At 40.2% G+C, this 24,079-nt stretch overlaps 1 protein-coding gene across 1 annotated transcript in view; it reads left to right on the top strand.

Moving 5' to 3' along the window:
* LOC133655131 (zinc transporter ZIP11-like) overlaps window positions 1-24,079 on the top strand; it is a 36,519-nt gene that overhangs the window by 9,225 nt on the left and 3,215 nt on the right. The window contains exons 2-4 of the mRNA XM_062055055.1: window positions 16,028-16,097; window positions 21,100-21,198; window positions 21,295-21,453. Of these exons, the coding sequence (XP_061911039.1) occupies window positions 16,028-16,097; window positions 21,100-21,198; window positions 21,295-21,453 (328 nt within the window). The remainder of the gene's footprint in view (window positions 1-16,027; window positions 16,098-21,099; window positions 21,199-21,294; window positions 21,454-24,079) is intronic.

Below are 24,079 nucleotides of genomic sequence, written 5' to 3'. Positions count from 1 at the left end.
GCCACTGCTGATGTGGAATACCATGGAGAGCTTTTTCCATGGAAAACATACAATTTAACAGGAAAAGAGCTCAATTATATAGTTGAAAGCAAGCAATCCTGACTAATACCTAAAATTGCTCTTTATTTCGTAAATGGTCTCAAATAGTTTGCACTTTGTCATTTTTACATCCCCTTCCTGACCGCAGTACATTTAAAGATATTGGAACCAGCCCATAGTACCACAAAAGAAAAAAAAATGATTGAATTATTAAAATTCGTATTGCCTAATGAGTGTTCTAAATTCCTGCAAAGAAAAGTGCATTTTGTTATACTCATATTTTTTCATAATGTAAAGTCCTACCACTGCTTGGTTCGGAACTATCGCGGTTTGGCGCAGTATTTTAAATGTATGTTTAATTGTCATGAGAGGCAGGAAAAGTTGGTTGGTTTGTAGTTGCAAAAAGGGTTTCTACTTTCCCTGTGGAGAGGATTGAGTGCAACTGAAGGGAGCTTTTCCCAATAACAATGCATCATTATGTCTGCCTGAATAGGCAGTGTGGAATAGACTGGAGTCAGTGCGTCTTTATCTTAGGTAATGACAGGCGTTAAATGATGATGAAGTGGCCTCTGGGCACTTGGGTATCAACAGCTGCACAGGGGTAAGAATGAACATCTCCATAACTTGCCTGTGCATGCCTTCTTTTGTCTTCCATTTGTGTAATTTTGCATCTCTTTTTACGTAATCTTTTTGTGTTCTGCTTTCTACTGTGGCTGTATAATTGTTGGTGAGGTATTATTTCTAGAGTTAGGGTGACTGAAACCTTTAAACAGTGAATCATGTTCACCTGCTTCGAAACGTATGACTTCACCTTGCATGCGATGCTCAGTTGATCTCTACCAGAGAGTTAAATAATAATAATAAATTAATACATTTTTGAAACCATTTACAGAAATCAATTAGTCTCATGCAAATGCATCATAGCTCTAGTAAAAGTGTGTCACGTGTATGTGTGTCTAAAGAGCAGTGTTGGGTTAGTTACTGAAAACCAGTAACTAGTTACAGTTACTAGTTACTTTATTTCAAAAGTAACTCAGTTACTAACTCAGTTACTTACACCAAAAAGTAATGCGTTACTGTAAAAAGTAACTATTTAGTTACTTATTTTTTTAAAGCTCCCATTAATGCCCTTTTAGCCTTCATTTCAGTACTGTTATTGCACTGGAGAATAATACAATCTGTTGATCAACTTGACATGCATTTGCATCACTGAACTCTGCTAAGCAAAGACAAAGATATGTTTCAAAGGGCCAACTTATTTCAGGCCAGAACAAATTGACAAAACTGTTTTAAATAGCTGCAACATAACATACATAAGTAACAAACAGCATAATAACAACTTAGCTGTAAACGAAATACGTACTTTAACTTTATTTTTACATACCAAAGCCTAACCAGGCGTTTTTTCTCTCAAGGAATTCTGAAATAAAATCATGTCTGAAGTCCAGAACACTCTACACATTTCCCCAGTTTTAGTTTAGAGATAAGGAAATATTGGCCTGGCCCATTAGGATCCCTCTTTATGTTTGTGAACTTTATTTTTTATACATGATTGTAGAGTGATGTGATAATCAAACACTCTAGAAGTCTAGAAATAAAGAGTATATAAGCGAATTGACAGAGTGTGTGTACTATAATTCATAATAACATTGATTTTGATTCAATATTATGTTTTGAGCAATGACAGTTTGAAAGAAAAAAAAAACAGCTTTGTTTTATTAGTCAACATTGTACCGTTTTCTAAATTACATTTCACCTTTAAGCTTTTTTATTTCACTTTTGTTATGTTTTTGTTTATTTTAATAGTATTTTTAGAAAGTGCTGTGGGCCTTTAAAACATTAGCTGTGGGCTGCAAATGGCCTCCGGGGCACACTTTTGACACCCCTGCTATAGATAATAAAAAATTAAATCTGATAAATCTATCGATAAAAAGCTGAGCCTGGCGACGCATGCGTGTTAACAACTCTCTCGCTCTCTCTGTCTCCGCCCCTCCCTCACGAATGCTGCTGCGCGCACCCCTCCCCTCCCTCCCTTCCCACACTCAGACACACACACAGCGCGGCTCCTCCGTGTGACACAAGAGATTCAGAAGAACGACACCGTAGCGCTGCCACAAAACACACTCAGATCTTCTGTTTCAAGCCAATACTACGTAAAAAGTAACGTAAAATAACGCAGTAACGCATCATGTAGTAACGGTAACTGAGTTACTGAATATAAAAAATAACGCGTTAGATTACTAGTTACCGCCGAAACTAACGGCGTTACAGTAACATGTTACAGTAACAACACGCGTCCCAGCACTGCTAAAGAGACATCCAAAATAATCCAGAATCTCATGAAACTAGAGTTGCGAGGATTTCCCACTAAAAATGGACGTACGTTCAAATCCAGAAAACGATGTACTCAAGTAAAAATATAGATGTATTAAAGTGTTCGCACGCATAAATCCAAGCACACTTCTTTGTTACATCGCAATCAACTTCAAATCCACCGCAGATGTGTGCGTGGCTTGGCACGGCCAGACTATGCTCCCTTATAAATACGCTAATCATATTGAAAGTTGCCATGTGCTTGAGCCTACAAGTCAGTAGGCGGTGCTTCTCTCTCAAGTTTCAAGCAAGACGCAGAGCAATTGTGAGCCTGACATTGCCGTGTCTCCGGGAACTGAACGCAGGCTGAAATTGAAAAAGAAATGGTCATGTCGGAAAAAAAAGAGGATGGATGTTCGTGGGTAAAACTGACTCGGGAAAATTAGTGCTGCACCTCATTTGAAATGATAGTCGCTACAATGATACTTAAACTTTAGAAGAGGTGGGTGACTGATTATCCCAATGTCAAATATTTTTTGTAGTTTACCATATGTGTGTTTATACAGTAACCTGCTCACATGAGTCAGATTGCAGTGTACATTTCCAAGTCAACATCAGTCTTGATTAGAGATGTCCGATAATATCGGACTGCAGATATTATCGGCCAATAAATGCTTTAAAATGTAATATCGGAAATTATCGGTATCGGTTTCAAAATTATCGGTATCGGTTTCAAAAAGTAAAATGTATGACTTTTTAAAACGCCGCTGTAGAAGTACAGAGCGCCAATAAACCTTAAAGGCACTGCCTTTGCTGCCGGCCCAGTCACATAATATCTACGGCTTTTCACACACACAAGTGAATGCAAGGCATACTTGGTCAACAGCCATACAGGTCACACTGAGGGTGTCCGTATAAACAACTTTAACACTGTTACAAATATGTGCCACACTGTGAACCCACACCAAACAAGAATGACAAACGCATTTCGGGAGAACATCCGCACCGTAACACAACATAAACACAACAGAACAAATACCCAGAACCCCTTGCAGCACTAACTCTTCCGGGACGCTACAATATACACCCCCGCTACCCCCTACCCCCCCCCCCCCCCCCCGCCCCCCACCTCAACCCCGCCCACCTCAACCTCCTCATGCTCTCTCAGGGAGAGCATGTCCCAAATTCCAAGCTGCTGTTTTGAGGCATGTTAAAAAAAATAATGCACTTTGTGACTTCAATAATAAATATGGCAGTGCCATATTGGCATTTTTTTCCATAACTTGAGTTGATTTATTTTGGAAAACCTTGTTACATTGTTTAATGCATCCAGCGGGACATCACAACAAAATTAGGCATAATAATGTGTTAATTCCACGACTGTATATATCGGTATCGGTTGATATCGGTATCGGTAATTAAGAGTTGGACAATATCGGATATTGGCAAAAAAGCCATTATCGGACATCTCTAGTCTTGATACATCTTAACTTTGCCATTAAAAAGGGCGTATGGCAGGTTTTTGTGCGTACGCAAGCTTGTTACGTGAGGGCCCAGGTCTACATTTACCATTTGTTGTCATTTGTCCTAGGCTACACCTCATTGAGCATATTTTTGATGTTTGTAACATTTAACATATAGATACCGTAGACTTTATTTATCCTATGATGGCAACATTTTGTGGTTACATTGCCGATTATACATATAGTAACAAAAGTAAAAGGGAATAAAAAAAAAACTAAAAATTAGTACTAGATATATAAATGATAAGGAATAATAAGGACAGTACAAGGACTTATTATTTTCAAAATGTACTCCAAAAATAATATAAATGCATTATCTTGAGTTAAAATCTACAATTTCAATATCAAATATAATTTTAAATACCAGTACTTTTTTACCTCAATTGGTCAAATGTAACCTATACGTGCTACAAATCAATGTAAAGTATATGGGGTGTTATAGGCTAGGAACAGAAGACTAGTGTTTCGACTCGGAGAGAGAAGGCAGAGCCTGAATTGCAGTTTGGTTGGCACTGTGTATTAAATAATTAGTGATGGACAGCAGATATATACACAACAATGGCCATTCAACGTGAGAGCAATTTGAAGAAAAACACAGTTACCATATACATATATACAATTTCAATTCAATGATTCAGTGTCTCTGGATCTTGTTTAAACCAAAGCTCAGATAAAGTTCTTGGAGAAAGGGTTTGGAGAGAGTAAAGCAGTACAGTCCATGTGCTGCGGTTAAGGGTGAAAATGTGTAGAGGGTTGGCTCGAGAGCCTCCTACCAGCCCAGACAGAACAGGTGGTGGGGTTTCCTGGCTGGAATCTCCCAAGAACGGTCCTTGGACTAGATGTTTTTTTTCCTTAGCTCGCCATCATAAAGAGAAGCCTGGCCTTTATAAGAACCAGGACCATCCTTGTAAATCAATGTGTACACAAATCAAATATCTTCATTAAATAACACTAATTGCATTATAAGTATTCGGAACAGGTTCTAGTTTTTTCCTCAATATTGTACAATAGAAATCAACATACATGTCAGAATCACAATATGTAATAAAGTGCTAAAATAACCATTAGCAGCATACATATGACCTATACAATTCGGTCAGTGCACTAAACGTGCGTATTATCAAACACATTCAAAAGTACGTTCAATACACAATAGTTATCTTTGGCTCAAGTCACAAACCTTGCATATGGACGATTGAGAAATATGCCATAAAGACTGTTGCAATGAAACAATCGAAGAGAGACTAATGCTAGCGGTGCTATTTTCATAAACATGGACTCACCAACTCCGCTTCTACAGTCACACACAGCTCAATGACAATAAAATCCGGCGCTGGTAGTCGGCTCTATAAAGTTAATAAATAGGCATTTAGTTTAGAATCCCGTCAGCACAATATTCCGGGTGAAAACGAGAATAAAAACGTACCTCGAGCAGAAACACAACCTGCCTCCCCTCACGTCCTGTCTACTGGCCACTTCCTGCTACCGGCTTATAAGCACAGCTGATTGGACCACGGCGGTCACGTGATTAGGGAGAGTGCGCCGAGTTCAAAGAGCAATAGAGAACAAGAGCATACCAGTCACTTCCTGCTACCGGCATATAACCAAAGCTGATTGGACCGCGGCGGTCAAGTGACTAGGAAGAGCACACAGAGCTCAAAGAGTAATAGAGAGCAAGAGCCTAATAGTCTCCGCAAAAGTATGGATTTGACACCTGCGTTACACCAAGCAATGGTATTTTTTTATCACTTTTCAGAAACCAGATGTTTATGTTCACATTTGAAAAATAATTACATTAAATACTTATTGTTCATAATAATAATTGATTGGATGTATATAGTGCCTTTCTCAACACCTAAAGTGCATTACAGTGGGAGCCCCTTATTCATTTCGTGCATATTCACTCTCGATGGTGGTAAGCTACAACTGTAGCCACAACTGCCCTGGGGTAGACTGAGGGAAACATGGCTGCCAATTAGTGTCAACGGCTTTATTAACCACGACCAAACATTTATTTGCATTTATACACTGGTGTGGGCTGCACTGGAGGCAAGGTGGGTTAAGTGTTTTTAAAAGGACGCAACCGTAGTAATGGGATGATTCAAACCTTGTACCCTCCAGTTAATTAACGACATGCTATACCACCTGTGCTACTGCCGCCCAATCATAACTGTTACAATCTACTTCGCTTTTAAAATTGTTGAATACAAAAAAAAAAACAGTGAAACGGTACAACCATGGATACGAGTAAGTAGATAGCAACCTTTAAAAGGAGAACTGCACTTTTGGGGGAATGTTGCCTATTGTTCGCAATCATTACGAAACACATGATGATGGATGTATTTGTTTTTAATACATTCTAACTAGTAAATAAATGTGATCAAAAGTCTGCTTACAATGGATCCTATGGGAGCCGCTCTATTCTATATCTATATGTATTCTATTAACACAATCCAATAAGGTTTTATATACATGATGTAATTATCATATTTCATGAGAGTCAACAAACATAACAAAACATCACTTACTGTACAATGTCTGCTGTCATTAGGACGCCGACTGCTAGGATGTTCATATATTCCTGTTTAGATGAAGAATGACTCATAATCCTCGCGAAGAAAAGGGCGGTGGAACCAAGCGTCTTTTTGTGTCATTCTCGCCATCTCCGGGTCTAAATTGGCTGTCAAAGTATACCAACTTTTCGGAATACGTCTTTGTCCTGCTACTATCCAGGTCAGAGGTATTATTTATGATCTGTAATAAAGTTTGACGAGCAAGGAAACGCCATTGTATGTTAATAATACCAACAAAGACACTCGTAAACGTGTTAGTATAGTAGCTAATGCTAACAACAATAGATTCATTGCATTACGATAGCACATACTAGGGTTGTACGGTATACCGTTACTAGTATAGTATCGCGGTACTAATGAATCAAAAACGGTACTATACTCTGTTTGAAAAGTACCGTTCCGCCATTTTTTTTTTTTCTACAGGAATGACTGAGCGTCGTAGTCACGCCGTGACAGTGCTGGTTTTACGAGCAGAAGAGCATGTTCGGCAGTGCACAATCACAGAGTACTTACAAGCAGACACAGTGTGTAGACAGAAAAGGGAGACTGGATGCATTTTGGCTTAAAAACTAATGAAAAAGGTGAAGTTATAACACCGAAACGCCCACAGGAAGAGATGCTTTAAAACATGGCTCGCGAGTTAGCGGCTAATGTCCATCCGCAATCGACAGTGTTTTAGCTTCTTCTAAATCACTAATCCTCGCCTCCATGGTGACAAATAAAGTACGTTTTTTATAAGTATCATCCCTGCAGGACGAGGAATAGCTAAACATGCTTCACTACACACCGTAGAAGGACACGATAGCTCACCGGCATCACAATGTAAACAAATGCCATGGGTGGATCTACACCTGACATCCACTGTAATGATACCAAGTACAAGAGCGTATCTAGTCGATACTACTATGATTACATCAATATTTGTTATCGTAACAAAATCGTATTTATTTTTTTATTTTTTATTCATACTATATTCATAAACTCAGGAAATACGTCCCTGGACACACGAGAACTTAAATTATGACCAATGTATGACCCTGTAACTATTTGGTATCAGATTGATACCTACATTTGTGGTATCATCCAAAACTAATGTAAAGTATTCAAACAACAGAAGAATAAGTGTTTATTAAATTTTTTAACAAAAGTGTAGATAGAACATGTTGAAATGGAAAATAACCAAATATTAACAGTAAATGAACAAGTAGATTAATAATATTTTTTTACAGCTTGTCCTTGATAATTTTGACAAAATAGAATGGGGATTGACACAACATGTTACTGAATATGTCAGCAGACAAATTAGGAACCTTTGTTTGCTTACTTACTACTAAAAGACAAGTTGTCTAGTATATTCACTATTTTATTTAAGGACAAAATAGTTTTTTGATTGCAATAAGAAACATATGTTTAATGAACACTAAGATTGTTTGTCAAACTAAAGGCAATAATGCAATTTTTTTGTGGTTCCCGTTATTTAGAAAAGTATTAAAATACTTTTTGGTACCGAATATTGGTATCGAGACAACCCTAGCACATACAAATATGTATAAAAACACTCCTACAGACATTACACATGGGGCGGTTTAGTAAGTATAAACAGTTTTAGTTATACTGTAAAACTTACAAATGTTGCTTGGAGTAATATGTGTAGAATCCATACAAGTAGATTCGCTATGGACGTCTGGAAGACCGAATGACAACTGTACTTCCGATTAATAACTCTGTCTAAACAGAAGGGCAATGCAGTGAGCAAACTCGTCGAAATGATGGCGCCATAGCACATACAATAACACACCTAATCAGTGGTTTGCTTAGTTGTTGTTTTTTTAACTATTTATATACAATATAGCCAGCCGTCAGTGATGAAAAATCCATAAATTAGCCGCACTGTTTTCTAAGCCACAGGGTTCAAGAAAGAAGAAGAAAAAAGTAGCGCCTTATAGTCCGTAATTTACGGTATACAAAAGCACACTATATTAACTAACCTACTTCAAAAAAGGGCTGTTAGGATGTATATAATCCAAAAATATCAGTTGTACTAAACACACAAACCCTCTATTTCAAAAACCGAAAAAATGTAATTCTCCAGTCAGGTACATTTTAAAGAGCTAAAATCCTGCACAGAGAAATCAACATGCTGCTCTCTGATTAAATATTCCCTTGCAAAAATAGAGAAATGCACCCTCAGGGACACATTTCATTTTAAAACATTTTACACCCACACAACATGAAACTATTTTAGCATATCAATATGTGAAGTCAAATTGGAAACTTGTTCAGATGCAAAAGCAGTTGTTTTTTTTACAATGTACGAAGAGTAAAGCACATTGCTGACAACCACAATATCTGATATAATGTATTCCTGAATTACCCTATTCACATTATTTGTTATAATATATTGTACATTTATTCATTAATTGTACATGTTCAATTGTTCATGATTTAATAAAGTTGCAAAGTTTACAATATTATTTCATTGTGGTAAACACTAGGACCACGTCTCCTACCCAGTAGGATTTGGGAGGGGGTGTAGTTTTGGTAGATGGTGCACATGTGGTGCCTGTAATGACTTCCTGTTGGTACAACCTAAGAATAAAGATGTGTTTTTTTTTATTGCCACATCATATTCTTTATCCCTTTCCTTCCTTACTAGATGTGAACGTGCTAAACACAGTTAACAAGTAATTGCATCAGTAATTGCTGAGACATGGTAAGGTTAGATAAACTCTGTTTATTCCTATACTTATTTTTGGACATGTTGAATTATATGACTATATGTAATGCTATTAAGCATTAAAAAATAAAATAAACTATTACCTTTTTTTTGTTCTTTGCACAACACAGCGGTTATAAACGATGCTTTCACACAGTGATTGGTTGCCTTCTGCAGTATAGTAACCAAAGTAAATTTAGCATCGTGAGGTCACTAAGATTGTCAATGTTCAATTCCTTAAATAGATTATTGAATTCTTCCAGCAGGATGCTGCCTCGTTGTTTGTCATCTGTATCCACACGGCCATCTCATCGCGAATGAGGGGGGGCGTTAGATTGTGAAAAAGGCTGTTAAGTCTGCCACGTCTGCACTTGCCCTTAGCTCCTGGGAGCCAGAACTCCATTTGATATCTTATTTCAGGACTGAAAACACTGAAAATTATTAAATGGAATCTTTCTAAAAATGTTGCTTAATTTAGGAGTAGTTTGAAGGCAAACCAAACTGAAATGCCGCTTAAAAGAAAAGTGGAATCTTAACATTTTTGGTACGCAAAAACATGGTTGACAAATCTGTCTAAATTTGTGTTAGTTAGCACTTCTTGCCGAGACAATCCCTCCACCTTGTGTAAAATATTACGATGCTGATTAGATAACATAATAATTTCAGCCTAGCATGCATAGCCTAGCCCAAATGTGCAGTTTTACTGTAGGAGGATCAGGCAACCTGTCAGCATCTGGCGGGACAACTATTTGCCTCATGCAGTAAAATACATTTACTTCGCATAGAGCAGAATGTTGGTCCACTTCTATTCAATTGTGCAAAGTTGCCGGATATTGGCTGAAAGTGGAACATGCTATCTTATACCATGAATTGATTTACGAGGATCCCGACTTAAACAAGTTGAAAAACTTATTCGGGTGTTACCATTTAGTGGTCAATTGTACAGAATATGTACTGTACTGTGCAATCTAGTAATAAAAAGTTTCAATCAATCAATACGCTGACGAGGGGGTCATGTCTGGTGAGTATATGCTTGCCATGCAAGACCTTGGATGTTTTCAGCTTCCAGGAATTGTGTACAACTCCTTGCAACATGGGGCCGTGTATTATTATGCTGCAACATGAGGTGATGGCGAAGGATGAATGACTCAACAATTGGCCTGGGGATTAGAGTTTCACAATTAATCGGCATCAAGGTTTTAATGTATTAATTAATTGTTGAGCCTTGTGTTTGTTTGTCTCTCGTTTCAAACAGAGAGAAAGTGGCCTCACTGTGCATTGCACTCAGCACCTGAATGTGTTTATTTAACAGTAAAATAACTGAACGCAGTGAGCCCTCTTTTCAATAATTGGTGGGCGGAGAGGGGGGTGACAGCTTTACACACACAAGGCACAGACAGCCTCCTTATCGCAACTCGCCAGTGAGAAGTGCTGCAAGGTAACACAAACTAGGAGGAAAAAAATATGATTACAAAGCCAAATGCCCTGTTGTGGTAATATGTCAGCTTTAAATTAGATGGCCAATATTCGGCCATTAACACGGACTAACGAGCGAGAATGTCGTGGTCACGTGATGGCAATAAACAAAAACACCTTGTTTCTACAGCTGGGAAAAACAATGCACTTTAATATTTTGATTAATTAATTTAATCCATCCATCCATCCATTTTCTACCGCTTATTAATATTCAATATTTATTTAAGTTACATTTTTGCTATCAGAGATGAGTCCATTTAATGTTTTGTTTGTTTTGTTATTTAGGATAACAAAGTTATTTACCTTCCACTTACAGTACAATGATAAACAATTCTACAGTAATGAGAAATACAAGTTTATATGCTTTTAAATGGTCACTTGCATTAATATTACATATTATGATTACATTACATAATCACTGTATAGTTTTTATAGGTTATTTTAGTTGATATGTAGCATGATGTAAACAAAAGCTCTGAGTCTGTCTGCATGTTGTTTTAATGTGTGGCACCTTGATACAAGGATATGTTGATTGACAGCCTAAGGACCATTCCCAATACACCTCCCCACCCCTACTTTTTAGCCCTATCTCTAAATGTTGTGTGTTCTCGTGAGGATAATAGTGTTCCAATGACTCTTTGCATATGTTGTAGTGGGCATAACGAGGAGTAGGGGTTGTGATCTATAGCCCTTCACAGCAAGGAATTTCAGATGCTGACTTGCCCAGGGAGGGCCGGAGAAAATTCCCTAAATTCTGCATAAATTATATATTATATTTTAAGTTAGTTTGTAATGTTAGCCAGCTCGCCACAATAGCTAACGTTAGGCTAAAATACTGACGAAAGGCTTGCAAATGTAAAATCATTAACGTTACATGCCTTCAAAAAATTCACAAGATACAAAACTTGTCAATGACGGCTTCTTCTTTGTGTAGGTCTTTGTTTGTTAATCAACTGTGGCATGATAAATGTAAAAAAAAAAACGATCTCGACGGTGAACTCAATTGATTGTTTATTGTTATGGTCGGCGTCCCTGGGATTGTACAATATACCGCTACTAATAAAGCAACGCGGTACTAATGAATTAAAAAATGTACTCTACAGCCTTTGGGGAAAAAAACTTTTTTTAATCCGCATTTGCTGCCGTGCGGCAGTGACGTTGCTGAGCCAAGGCGCATGAGTGTGTCAACGCGCACACACAGAGCACATACGTACAAGCAGATACGGTGTGGAGGGGGAGAATGGCAAAATAGCAATTAAACAGGTTAATAAAGAGGGTGCGCGAAGCGCAATATGGAGGTATTTTGGCTCCGAAACTAACGATAAAGGTGAAGCTTTCAACACAGAAGCGTCGCCCTGCAAGAGCTGCTTTAAGACGTGCCTTGTCAAAGGTGGCAATACAGTATTACCACCTTTGCTTCAAACTTAGGTAAATACGTAAATAACAAGCATTTAGATCTGCTCAAGGAGTTTAAAGAGTGACAGGTAAAAATGTAGTTAACTTGCTCCCCTATTGTGCACATATAGATTTGTAGACGTGCTCACAGTTGGTTGGCTTGTTGACAAATAGTAGCGGAGTCAAAACCGGCCACGTAACGTGAGCTAATGCAAGTAAACTAATGCAAGTGAATTGACTGAAATTTTGTAACAAATGTTCACTCTTTCATTTGTGTTTTCCATTCATCCATTTTCTGTTTTATCTTTAGAAATGTGTGGTTTGCATGTTACATGGCTTATCTGTTTAGTTGTAGCCATAGCATTGTTTTTAGTATTTACTATTGATTGTATTTGTCTTGAAGCACAGTTAAAATTGGCAACCATAAATCATGAAGCATTTAAGATAATGTCAATAAACCTTTCTATTCTATTCTCACCTAATTCTAGATTATGCTCCGTAATATGTAGAATTGTTCTTTGAGTGCAATAAGAAAAGCCCAGTGTGTTTTATGCCTTTTAATTTTTATTTTAGTCTTCTAAAATTGTTTGAGTGCAATAAAAAACATGTTTAATGTATCATAACATTTAATGTTTAACGCTTAATGTAATCTGATAGCTCAGTCACAGCTCATTTTATACCAAATATGTGTTATATGTGTTTTATGTCGCACGTTTGCACCAAGAAAAATTCCTAGTTTGTGAACCCGTTCTCAAACAATGGCAATAAAACTATTCTGATTCTGATTCTGATTCTGATGTAAAACAAAGCCAATACTGAAGTTGGTTGTGGTCCCCTACATAGTTGCATACGTGTCCGAATGTAAACTATGCAGTGACGTAGCAAGTGGTGTCCTAAATCCTAGGGACAATTACTACGGGGGTTCCCTCCGGGTACTCCGGCTTCCTCCCACCTCCAAAGACATGCACCTGGGGTAGGTTGATTGGCAACACTAAATTGGCCCTAGTGTGTGAACATGAGTGTCAATGTTGTCTGTCTATCTGTGTTGGCCCTGCGATGAGGTGGCGACTTGTCCAGGGTGTACCCCGCCTACAGACCGAATGCAGCTGAGATAGGCTCCAGCACCCCCCGCGACCCCGTAAGGAACAAGCGGTAGGAAATGGATGGATGGATGGATGGATGGATGGATGGATGGATTACAAAGCTCTACTCCTTGTTTCATTTGTAGGGTGTAATGGTAGTGGGTAATGGCTAGTGGTAGTGAATAGGGTGAACAGTGAAATTGGGCCTAAAAGTAGCATGTTTTCTTTCACTTGTTATGTATACAGTTTAACATATTTTTGTATTAAAAAAATGTAAATCGCACATTGGATTGTAATCACATTGCAATTAGGGTTTTTTTGAAAACCGTGCAGCCCTACTAAAGATATCACATTTTCTCTTTGCATTCAAAATGCCATCAATCCAATGCACCTGTGTTTGTGCATAACATACATAACCTCACCATCACCATGGGACACTCGATCAACAATGTTGACATCAGCAGCCTACACCACAACATACACTGTATCTGCCATCTGCCCTGAACAGTATAAACTGTAAAGAGAACTCCTCTTTTTTCTTATCTGGGGCTGGTCTGAGACAGTCTAGGTCAGGGGGGGAAGATGCTGGATGTGGAGGTCCTGTGCTGGTCTGATTACACGTGGTATCCAGTTGCGAGTCCAGTTAGATGTACTACCAAATTCTTTGAGACAGCTTATCGTAGAGAAACAGACATTTAATTCCGTTCAGGCAACAGCTCTGGTGAACTGCAGTCAGAATTTCAATACTTTTAAATTGGCCAGCCTAAGGCACACCTGTGCAATAATCATGATCCAGCTGATAAAAATGAGAAGAAAAACTAAAGTAAGGGGTATATATTTTTGTTGAGTCTAGTACAGAGGAAGAGGTTGCACTACAGAAAAGGGAGAATGCTGAAATTAAGCTCTTATTGCATACATAATCCTTGTTGGTCCTAGTTTCTAAGTATATGCCTTTGAGATAAAGTACATGAGGCTGGTGACTAAACTCAACATCCTGGAGGGTACCTGCTCTATGCCTGTGTGTGACAGAAATTACCATGCATTGTCATTCTAATCAAGCGTCTGTAAGTGGCATGATATGACTTTTGTGTGTCTCAAGTGCTTGTAGGTTGAATTTCAATGACATATCATTAGTTCTATAAATAGGGTCCCATACTAGGAGGACAGCAGGTTGGAAAAATTGTAATAATAAAATAAGATTGCTGTAGACCCAGGGTCCCAACACATTTAGACCCATTAGCAAAATCAATAGACACATGTTGTATTTGTTTTTTAAAATGTATTTCATTAAATAAAACTATATATATAAAGACCTGCTCAGTGGCCTTGTGGTTAGAGTGTCCGACCTAAGACTGGAAGGTTGTGAGTTCAAACCCCGGACAAGTCATACTAAAGACTATGAAAATGGGACCCAATGCCTCCCTGCTTGGCACTCAGTATCAAGGGTTGGAATTGGGGGTTAAATCACCAAAATGATTCCCGAGCTCGGTCACTGCTGCTGCTTACTGCTACCCTCACCTCCCAGAGGGTGAACATGGGGATGGGTCAAATGCAGAGGATAATTTCACCTAGATGTGTGTGACTATCGTTGGGACTTTAACTTTTACTTATATTTATCCATGTTGGGAATACTATGCTTTTTTATATAAAAATTACATACATTTTATTATTTTTTTTATTTAAATTTTTTTTAATCGCCTACATTTAGAGACAAGTTACGTTAAGATTTCTCATTGGAACTGCGAAACAAAATCTCCCCGGCCATAATAATGGAAGACAGGAAAACGAAAATCAACCAACATTATGACAGCTGCTACTTAAAATAAGCTTTAGTCACCTTCATACTAATGCACCAAACCACATCTGTGTGGGTTGAAGATCTTAATAATGATAATAACAAATAACACGTTATTTTTAAGACAGGGACAGTGCACATCAATGAACATTTAGATTTACATATCCAACATTCCAAATATTCCCACCTATGACAGACAACACATTCCTCCCAAACGTGGTGTGCCTTTAAGGGATCTCACAGTCTCCTCTGTCACAAGCCCTGGTGCTCATACCTCCCAGTGTCCTTGTCCTTATAAATTCATTTTGCAGTGGTGGAGCAAGACAAAGGAGACAACTATACACAAAACAGGCAAATCTAAATGGTTTTCAATTATGGAAACTTTTAAAAAAGAAATGTTTTTAAGAGTCTTTCAGATATGGTAGGAGAAGGGTTTTTATCCAGAGTCTTTAGAACATTTTTGCAGAGCGAGTCCATTCGTTCTTTGAGCAATTATTTAGAATTCAATTTCAAAGGAACTATCCAATATTTTCTCTCATGGCATTGACGATGACATTCCTGTTCAATCAATGTTTATCAATCAATGTTTATTTATATAGCCCTAAATCACAAGTGTCTCAAAGGGCTGTACAAGCCACAACGACATCCTCGGTACAGAGCCCACATACGGGCAAGGAAAAACTCACCCCAGTGGGACGTCGGTGAATGACTATGACTATGACTGTTGCCTGTGTAAGACTGGCACTGACTACTGACAAAACAAAGGACGGTAAAAACATACAATCGTTTGTACAATGGTGTCATGCTTTTCATTGTTTTGTATATGTCGGTAAATGGAAAATAGCATTAGCAGAACATTCAGCCATACATCTCTAGTACTATGTCAGCCCCCATCCCCGGACCATCAGACGTTTTAGAAATGAGCAGTCAATGTACAAGATATGAAAAATCCCCTTCTTATTTGCATACTGTTTGTAGGTTGCCCTCCTACTGTCTGTTAGGGCTTTGTCGATTTCCTATTCTGCTTGAAATCTTTAAAAGAATACCCTGGTAACATGTACTGTATGACGCTCTTCAACAGGCAAGGTTCACTAATTGAAGTTGTCTTTCTGCAGAGGGCTTGGCTGTAGGGGTTGGATTTGGAGCTATTGGAAAGACTCCATCTGCTACGTTTGAGAGTGCAAGGTGAGCGAACCCTGTTATAGCCTACAAATATAGTTCAAGCTCAAAAGGGGGAATATCACTGAAATTGTATATTTTGAACTCGGAAACTTTTTTGCAAAAATTATGCTTCTAAAGTTGCACAAACTTTCAGGGTTTGAACTGCATCCTGAGATGTCCGTTCAGCAGATTTAGCTGCATATTTTTCCGCATGTTTTTTTTTTTTGATTGAATTGCAAAAAAGAAAAGGAAGACTATAAACCAGTAAATTGCAAACAAGAAGGCTTTCAAAATTGGGGAGAACAGGGTTGGTCGTCATCTCGCCACCTCAGGCAACGCTCTTTTAAATTGTAATATGGAAATTTACCGAATTAAGATCAGAGCTCAGCTACATAGTCGTCTCTGGAGTAAGACAGCTAAGCTTGAGGTGAGAGGACTTTTTGTGTTTTTTGTGTCAAATTACAAACATTCGGCTCCTCAGTGTTTGTTTTCTAAGCTTTTACACCATGCCAATTCATCTGGTGGCCCGCCAAAGCTTTCCATTTGGCCTGCCGAACACCGCCCGAATAGGCTTGATTAAACCATTAAAACTCAGGTTGATCATGTATGCAGTACTCCCGGGGGCCAACAGCAAAGCATATGTGTCACAATGAAGCAACAGTGGGGTGAGTAGAAGAAGATTACTCATTCAACCCTTGGAAAAAATCAAAATAAATGGCAAAAATCTGACTTTTAACAACAAAGTATGAATGTTCTGGGGATAGGTTGATTGGCAACACTAACTTGGCCAAGTCCATTATGTTAAATATAGTTACTGTTTAAAGTCATAATTGTATTGACTGTGGCTTAAAGTCACAAATAAGTGCAATGTGGTACATTCAAAAGACATAGGGCATTCATTTGTCAACAAAACCTGGTCAGATTTTGGCGTTGACCTGATGACCACTCTTGTTTGCCTGTTTATGTGCAGTGTCTTCTCTCTGACATCTCTAAGTGCTTGTATGTACAATATGTACCTTTAACTTTTGTATGTACTGTGTAAGCATAAGCTACCCTGAAAAATAACAGTGTGAAGTCCGGACTGTGACATCCCTGTTCAAAGCTACTTTTATTTGTATAATCATTATTATAAGATCAATTCTACTTATGGGTTGCTTTAAAAAAAAATGCTATCTGTAATTTCCTCTAAATATTCCAATTTGTGTGCTCTTGACATCTAGCGGCAATAGCCCAGTACTGTTAAGAACAGGGATATTAATAACTAGGCCTCCTGCCCCTTTTCATTATATTTCCAACTCGGTAAGCACTATGAGCTCTAAGGGGTTGTTCAGTCATCTAATGCTTTGCAGTGCTGCCATCTACTGGTCATCAGTAGCATTACACTGCAGCAAGAGCATAGTATTGGGCATTTTTTGTTAGCTTGTTCAAGTTAACTTTCCATCCATCCATCCATCCATCTTCAACCGCTTATCCGGAATCGGGTCGCGGGGACAGCAGCTCCAGCAAAGACCCCCAGACTTCCCTCTCCAGAGCAACATTTGCGACTTCCTCCTGGGGAATCCCGAAGCGTTCCCAGGCCAGAGAGGAGATGTAATCCCCCCATCTGGTCCTTGGTCTGCCGCGGGGCCTCCTCCCAGTGGGACGTGCAACGAGGACCTCCCTAGGGAGACGCTCGTGAGGCATCCGCACGAGATGCCCGAACCACCTAAGCTGGCTCCTTTCCAAGCGAAGGAGCAGCGGCTCTACTCCGAGTCTCTCTCGGGTGACTGCACTTCTCACCCTATCTCTAAGGGAGATGCCAGCCACCCTTCTGAGGAAACTCATTTCGGCCGCTTGTATCCGCGATCTTATTCTTTCGGTCATTACCCACACTTCATGACCATAGGTGAGAGTAGGAATGTAGATAGCTCGGTAGACCGAGAGCTTTGCCTTCTGGCTCAGCTCCCGTTTCGTCACAACAGTGCGGCAGAGAGACTGCAATACTGCCCCAGCTGCTCCGATTCTCCGGCTGATTTCCTTCTCCATCTTTCCCTCACTCGTGAACAAGACCCCGAGATACTTAAACTCCTCCACCTGGGACAGAGTCCTGTCCCCTACCCGGACTGTACAAACCATCGGTTTCCTGCTGAGAACCATGGCCTCAGATTTGGAGATGCTGATCCTCATTCCAGCCGCTGAACACTCGGCTGCGAACCGATCCAGTGAGAGCTGAAGGTCACGAACCGAAGGTGCCATCAGGACCACATCATCTGCAAACAGCAGTGACGCAACCTTTAGCCCCCCGAGACGTATACCCTCTCCGCCATGGCCACGACTCCGCCTAGAAATCCTGTCCATGAAAATCACAAACAGGATAGGTGACAGAGCGCAGCCCTGGCGGAGACCAACCCCCACTGGAAACGGATCCGACTTACATCCAAGCACCCGGACACAACTCTCGCTTTGGTTGTACAGAGATTGGATGGCCCTCAACAGGGTTCCCCTCACTCCGTACTCCCTCAGCACCTCCCACAAGATCTCCCGAGGGACGCGGTCATACGCCTTCTCCAAATCCACAAAACACATGTAGACTGGATAGGCATACTCCCAGGCCCTCTCCAGGATTCCCGCAAGCGTAAAGAGTTGGTCAGTTGTTCCACGACCAGGACGGAATCCACATTGCTCCTCTTGAATCTGAGGTTCGACTATCGGCCGGACCCTCCTTTCCAGTACCTTGGCGTAAACTTTCCCAGGGAGGCTGAGTAGTGTGATACCCCTGTAATTAGCACACACCCTCTGGTCCCCCTTTTTGAAAAGGGGAACCACCACCCCAGTCTGCCACTCCCTCGGCACTGTCCCAGACTTCCACGCAATGTTGAAAAGGCGTATCAACCAAGACAGCCCATCAACACCCAAAGCCTTCAGCATTTCTGGACGGATCTCGTCAACCCCCGGAGCTTTGCCACTGTGGAGTTGTCTAACTACCTCAGTGACTTCACTCCGAGAGATCAACGTCGATCCCCCATCATCCTCAGGCCCTGCTCCTATCAGGGAGGGTGTGTCTGATGTATTTGGGTTCAGGAGTTCCTCAAAGTGCTCTTTCCAACGCCCCACGACTTCCTCACTTGAAGTCAGCAAAGTCCCATCCTTGCCGTACACAGCTTGGATGGTACCCTGCTTCCCCCTCCTGAGGTGCCGTATGGTCTTCCAGAACAGCTTTGGTGCCGCCCGATAGTCCTTCTCCATGGATTCCCCGAACTGCTCCCACACCCTCTGCTTAGCCTCGTCCACAGCCACGGCCGCTGCCCTTCGGGCCCGCCGGTACCTTGCAACTGCCTCCGGAGTCCCCTGGGATAACATACCCCGGTAGGACTCCTTCTTCAGTCGGACGGCTTCCCTGACCACCACTGTCCACCAGGGTGTTCGAGGGTTACCGCCCCTTGAGGCACCTAAGACCTTCTGGCCACAGCTCGCATCTGCAGCTTTAGCAATAGAGGCTTTGAACATTGCCCATTCCTGTTCAATGTCCCCAACCTCCACAGGGATGGCAGAGAAGTCCCGCCGGAGGTGGGAGTTGAAGTCCTTCCGGACAGAGGACTCCTCCAAACGTTCCCAGTTCACCCGCACTACACGCTTGGGTTTGCCAGGTCTGTCCAGAGGTTTCCCCCGCCATCTAACCCAACTCACCACCAGATGGTGATCAGTTGACAGTTCAGCCCCTCTCTTCACCCGAGTGTCCAAAACATACGGCCTCAGATCAGCTGATACGATTACAAAATCGATCATTGATCTTTGGCCTAGGGTGCTCTGGTACCAGGTACACCTATGAGCATCCTTATGCTTGAACATGGTGTTTGTTATCGCAAGTCCGTGACTAGCACAGAAGTCCAATAACAATCCACCACTCAGGTTCAGATCAGGGAGACCGTTCCTCCCAATCACGCCAGTCCAAGTATCACTGTCATTGCCCACGTGCGCGTTGAAGTCCCCCAGCAAGACTATGGAATCCCCTGCCGGCGCCCCATACAGGACCCCATGCAAGGTATCCAAGAAGGCTGAATACTCTGAACTCCTGTTTGGTGCGTATGCACAAACAACAGTCAGAGTTTTCCCCCCTCCAACCCTAAGGCGAAGGGAGGCGACCCTCTTGTCCACTGGGGTGAACTCCAACGTACAGGCACTCAGCCGGGGACTCGTGAGTATCCCCACACCCGCCTGTGCCCTCACACCTTGAGCAACTCCAGAAGTGAACAAGGTCCATCCCTTGTCCAGGAGTGTGGTTTCAGAGCCCTTGCTATGCGTAGAGGTAAGCCCCACCAGAAAGTTAACTTTCCTAAAAAATAAATCACATTCAATAATGCAAAACAATAACAGTGCAATACTTTTTCATAACATGGTCACTACTGCCTAGTTTCTCTTTTTATATTCTTATTTTACTGTTATATTTTTATTGTCATTGTTGCTTTTTATTTTTATTCTATTGTAATATTTTTCTATTTTGTTTCCATTTATACCCCCATTATTTACTTTTTACTTTTTTACAATTTTGTACACTGCGGCTGGAATTTAAATTTTCCTGAGGGAACTCTCCTGAAGGAATCAATAAAGTACTATCTATCTATCTATCTAATAGAAATAACGAGCAACATGCAAGTTTGGGATTTTCAATCAAAGCACATGCAATGTTTGGGCTTTAAGAAAAAAAAAGAAAAAAAAAAAAAATTAAGATAAATGATGACATATTATCATTAGGTATAACATTGTAATATTGCATCTGAAATATTTCATCATTATTATATCTTACTTATAATTTAGTAAGCTCCTGGTGATGTAATGGTTCATACTGCTGCCTTTCATGCAGTCAATGTGGGCCAATGGACATGTCTGGTGCCAGTCCCAAACAGGATATATAAGAGGGTTGCATCAGGAATTGTAACATCCATCCATCCATTTTCTACCGCTTATCCCTTTCGGGGTCGCGGGGTGTGCTGGAGCCTATCTCATATTGTACTGTATTCTATATTGTATTGTATTTTTGTTCTTGTAGGAATTTGGCTATCGGAATTGGCATCCAGAATTTCCCAGAGGGCCTTGCAGTGAGCTTGCCACTTCGTGGGTCTGGGGTCTCAACATGGATGGCCTTCTGGTGATAACAGACACAATCAACATGATTTTGTTAACATAATCACACCCAGCCTGAAAAGAGCATTACCTTTTGTTCTTGTGATGGTCTTTCTGTCAGGTACGGCCAACTCAGTGGCATGGTTGAGCCCATTGCTGGGGTGCTTGGCGCCGTCGCCGTGGTGTTGGCTGAGCCACTGTTGCCATATGCGCTGGCGTTTGCAGCTGGGGCGATGGTTTACGTCGTGGTGGATGACATCATACCTGAGGCTCAAGTCAGGTGAGTTGTGCATCAGGTTGCAATAATTAGGTTGAGACAGACTGGAGGGACAGAAGGTAGATATAGAGAAAGAAAATAGGATAGAGGGGTTTTGGAATGAGAAAACAATGGCACATCAGCCGTATCAATAACATTGTAAAGAAGTGAAATAATCATTAGGTAAATAATACATGGTTAAAATAATCAAAATCAAAGAAAGGTATCCACATCAGAAAATAAGGTGTGCATCTGTACACACATTGCAGTGGATATTACACACACATACAGTGGGGCAAAAAAGTATTTAGTCACAATCAATGGGTGGCTGACTAAATACTTTTTTGCCCCACTGTATGTATATATATATATATATATATATATATATATATATATATATATATATATATATATATATATATATATATATATATATATATATATATATATATATATATATATATATATATATATATATAATGTATGTATACATATATGTATGTATATATATATATATACATATATATATACATATATATATATATATATATACGGGACAAGCGGTAGAAAATGGTTGGATGGATATACAAGGTAAAAGCCAGTAAATTAGAATATTTTGAAAAACTTGATTTATTTCAGTAATTGCATTCAAAAGGTGTAACTTGTACATTATATTTATTCATTGCACACAGACTGATGCATTCAAATGTTTATTTCATTTAATTTTGATGATTTGAAGTGGCAACAAATGAAAATCCAAAATTCCGTGTGTCACAAAATTAGAATATTACTTAAGGCTAATACAAAAAAGGGATTTTTAGAAATGTTGGCCAACTGAAAAGTATGAAAATGAAAAATATGAGCATGTACAATACTCAATACTTGGTTGGAGCTCCTTTTGCCTCAATTACTGCGTTAATGCGGCGTGGCATGGAGTCGATGAGTTTCTGGCACTGCTCAGGTGTTATGAGAGCCCAGGTTGCTCTGATAGTGGCCTTCAACTCTTCTGCGTTTTTGGGTCTGGCATTCTGCATCTTCCTTTTCACAATACCCCACAGATTTTCTATGGGGCTAAGGTCAGGGGAGTTGGCGGGCCAATTTAGAACAGAAATACCATGGTCCGTAAACCAGGCACGGGTAGATTTTGCGCTGTGTGCAGGCGCCAAGTCCTGTTGGAACTTGAAATCTCCATCTCCATAGAGCAGGTCAGCAGCAGGAAGCATGAAGTGCTCTAAAACTTGCTGGTAGACGGCTGCGTTGACCCTGGATCTCAGGAAACAGAGTGGACCGACACCAGCAAATGACATGGCACCCCAAACCATCACTGATGGTGGAAACTTTACACTAGACTTCAGGCAACGTGGATCCTGTGCCACTCCTGTCTTCCTCCAGACTCTGGGACCTCGATTTCCAAAGGAAATGCAAAATTTGCTTTCGTCAGAAAACATGACTTTGGACCACTCAGCAGCAGTCCAGCTCTTTTTTTCCTTAGCCCAGGTGAGACGCTTTTCGCGCTGTTTCTTGGTCAACAGTGGCTTGACACGAGGTATGCGGCAGTTGAATCCCATGTCTTTCAAGCGTCTCTTGGTGGTGGATCTTGAAGCACTGACTCCAGCAGCTGTCCACTCCTTCTGAATCTCCCCCACATTTTTGAATGGGTTTTTTTTTCACAATCTTGACCAGGGCGCGGTGATCCCTATCGCTTGTACACTTTTTCTGACCACAGTTTTTCCTTCCCTTTGCCTCTCCATTAATGTGTTTGGACACAGAGCTCTGAGAACAGCCAGCCTCTTCAGCAATAACCTTTTGTGTCTTTCCCTCCTTGTGCAATGTGTCGATGGTTGCCTTTTGGACAGCTGTCAAATCTGAAGTCTTCCCCATGTTTGTGTAGGCTTCAGAACTGGACTGAGAGACCATTTAAAGCCCTTTGCAGGTGTTTTGAGTTAATCAGCTGATTAGTTTGTGGCACCAGGTGTCTTCAAAATGTAACCCTTACACAATATTCTAATTTTGTGACACACGGAATTTTGGATTTTCATTTGTTGCCACTTCAAATCATCAAAATTAAATGAAATAAACATTTGAATGCATCAGTCTGTGTGCAATGAATAAATATAATGTACAAGTTACACCTTTTGAATGCAATTACTGAAATAAATCAAGTTTTTCAAAATATTCTAATTTACTGGCTTTTACCGTATATACAGTCGTGATCAAAAGTTGACATACACTTGTAAAGAACATAATGTCATGGCTGTCTTGAGTTTCCAATAATTTCTACAACTCTTATTTTTTTGTGATAAAGTGATTGGAGCACATACTTGTTGATCACAAAAAACATTCATGAAGTTTGGTTGTTTTATGAATTTATTATGGGTCTACTGAAAATGTGACCAAACCTGTTGGGTCAAAAGTATACATACAGCAATGTTAATATTTGGTTACATGTCCCTTGGCAAGTTTCACTGCAATAAAGGCGCCTTTGGTTGCCATCCACAAGCTTCTGGTTGAATTTTTGACCACTCCTCTTGACAAAATTGGTGCAGTTCAGCTAAATTTGTTGGTTTTCTGACATGGACTTGTTTCGTCAGCATTGTCCACACGTTTAAGTCAAGACTTTGGGAAGGCCATTCTAAAACCTTAATTCTAG

Source organism: Entelurus aequoreus, linkage group LG08, assembly GCF_033978785.1.
Source record: "Entelurus aequoreus isolate RoL-2023_Sb linkage group LG08, RoL_Eaeq_v1.1, whole genome shotgun sequence".
In the NCBI taxonomy this organism is placed as follows: Eukaryota; Metazoa; Chordata; class Actinopteri; order Syngnathiformes; family Syngnathidae; genus Entelurus; species Entelurus aequoreus.
This window is presented reverse-complemented; position numbering and strand designations above follow the sequence as displayed.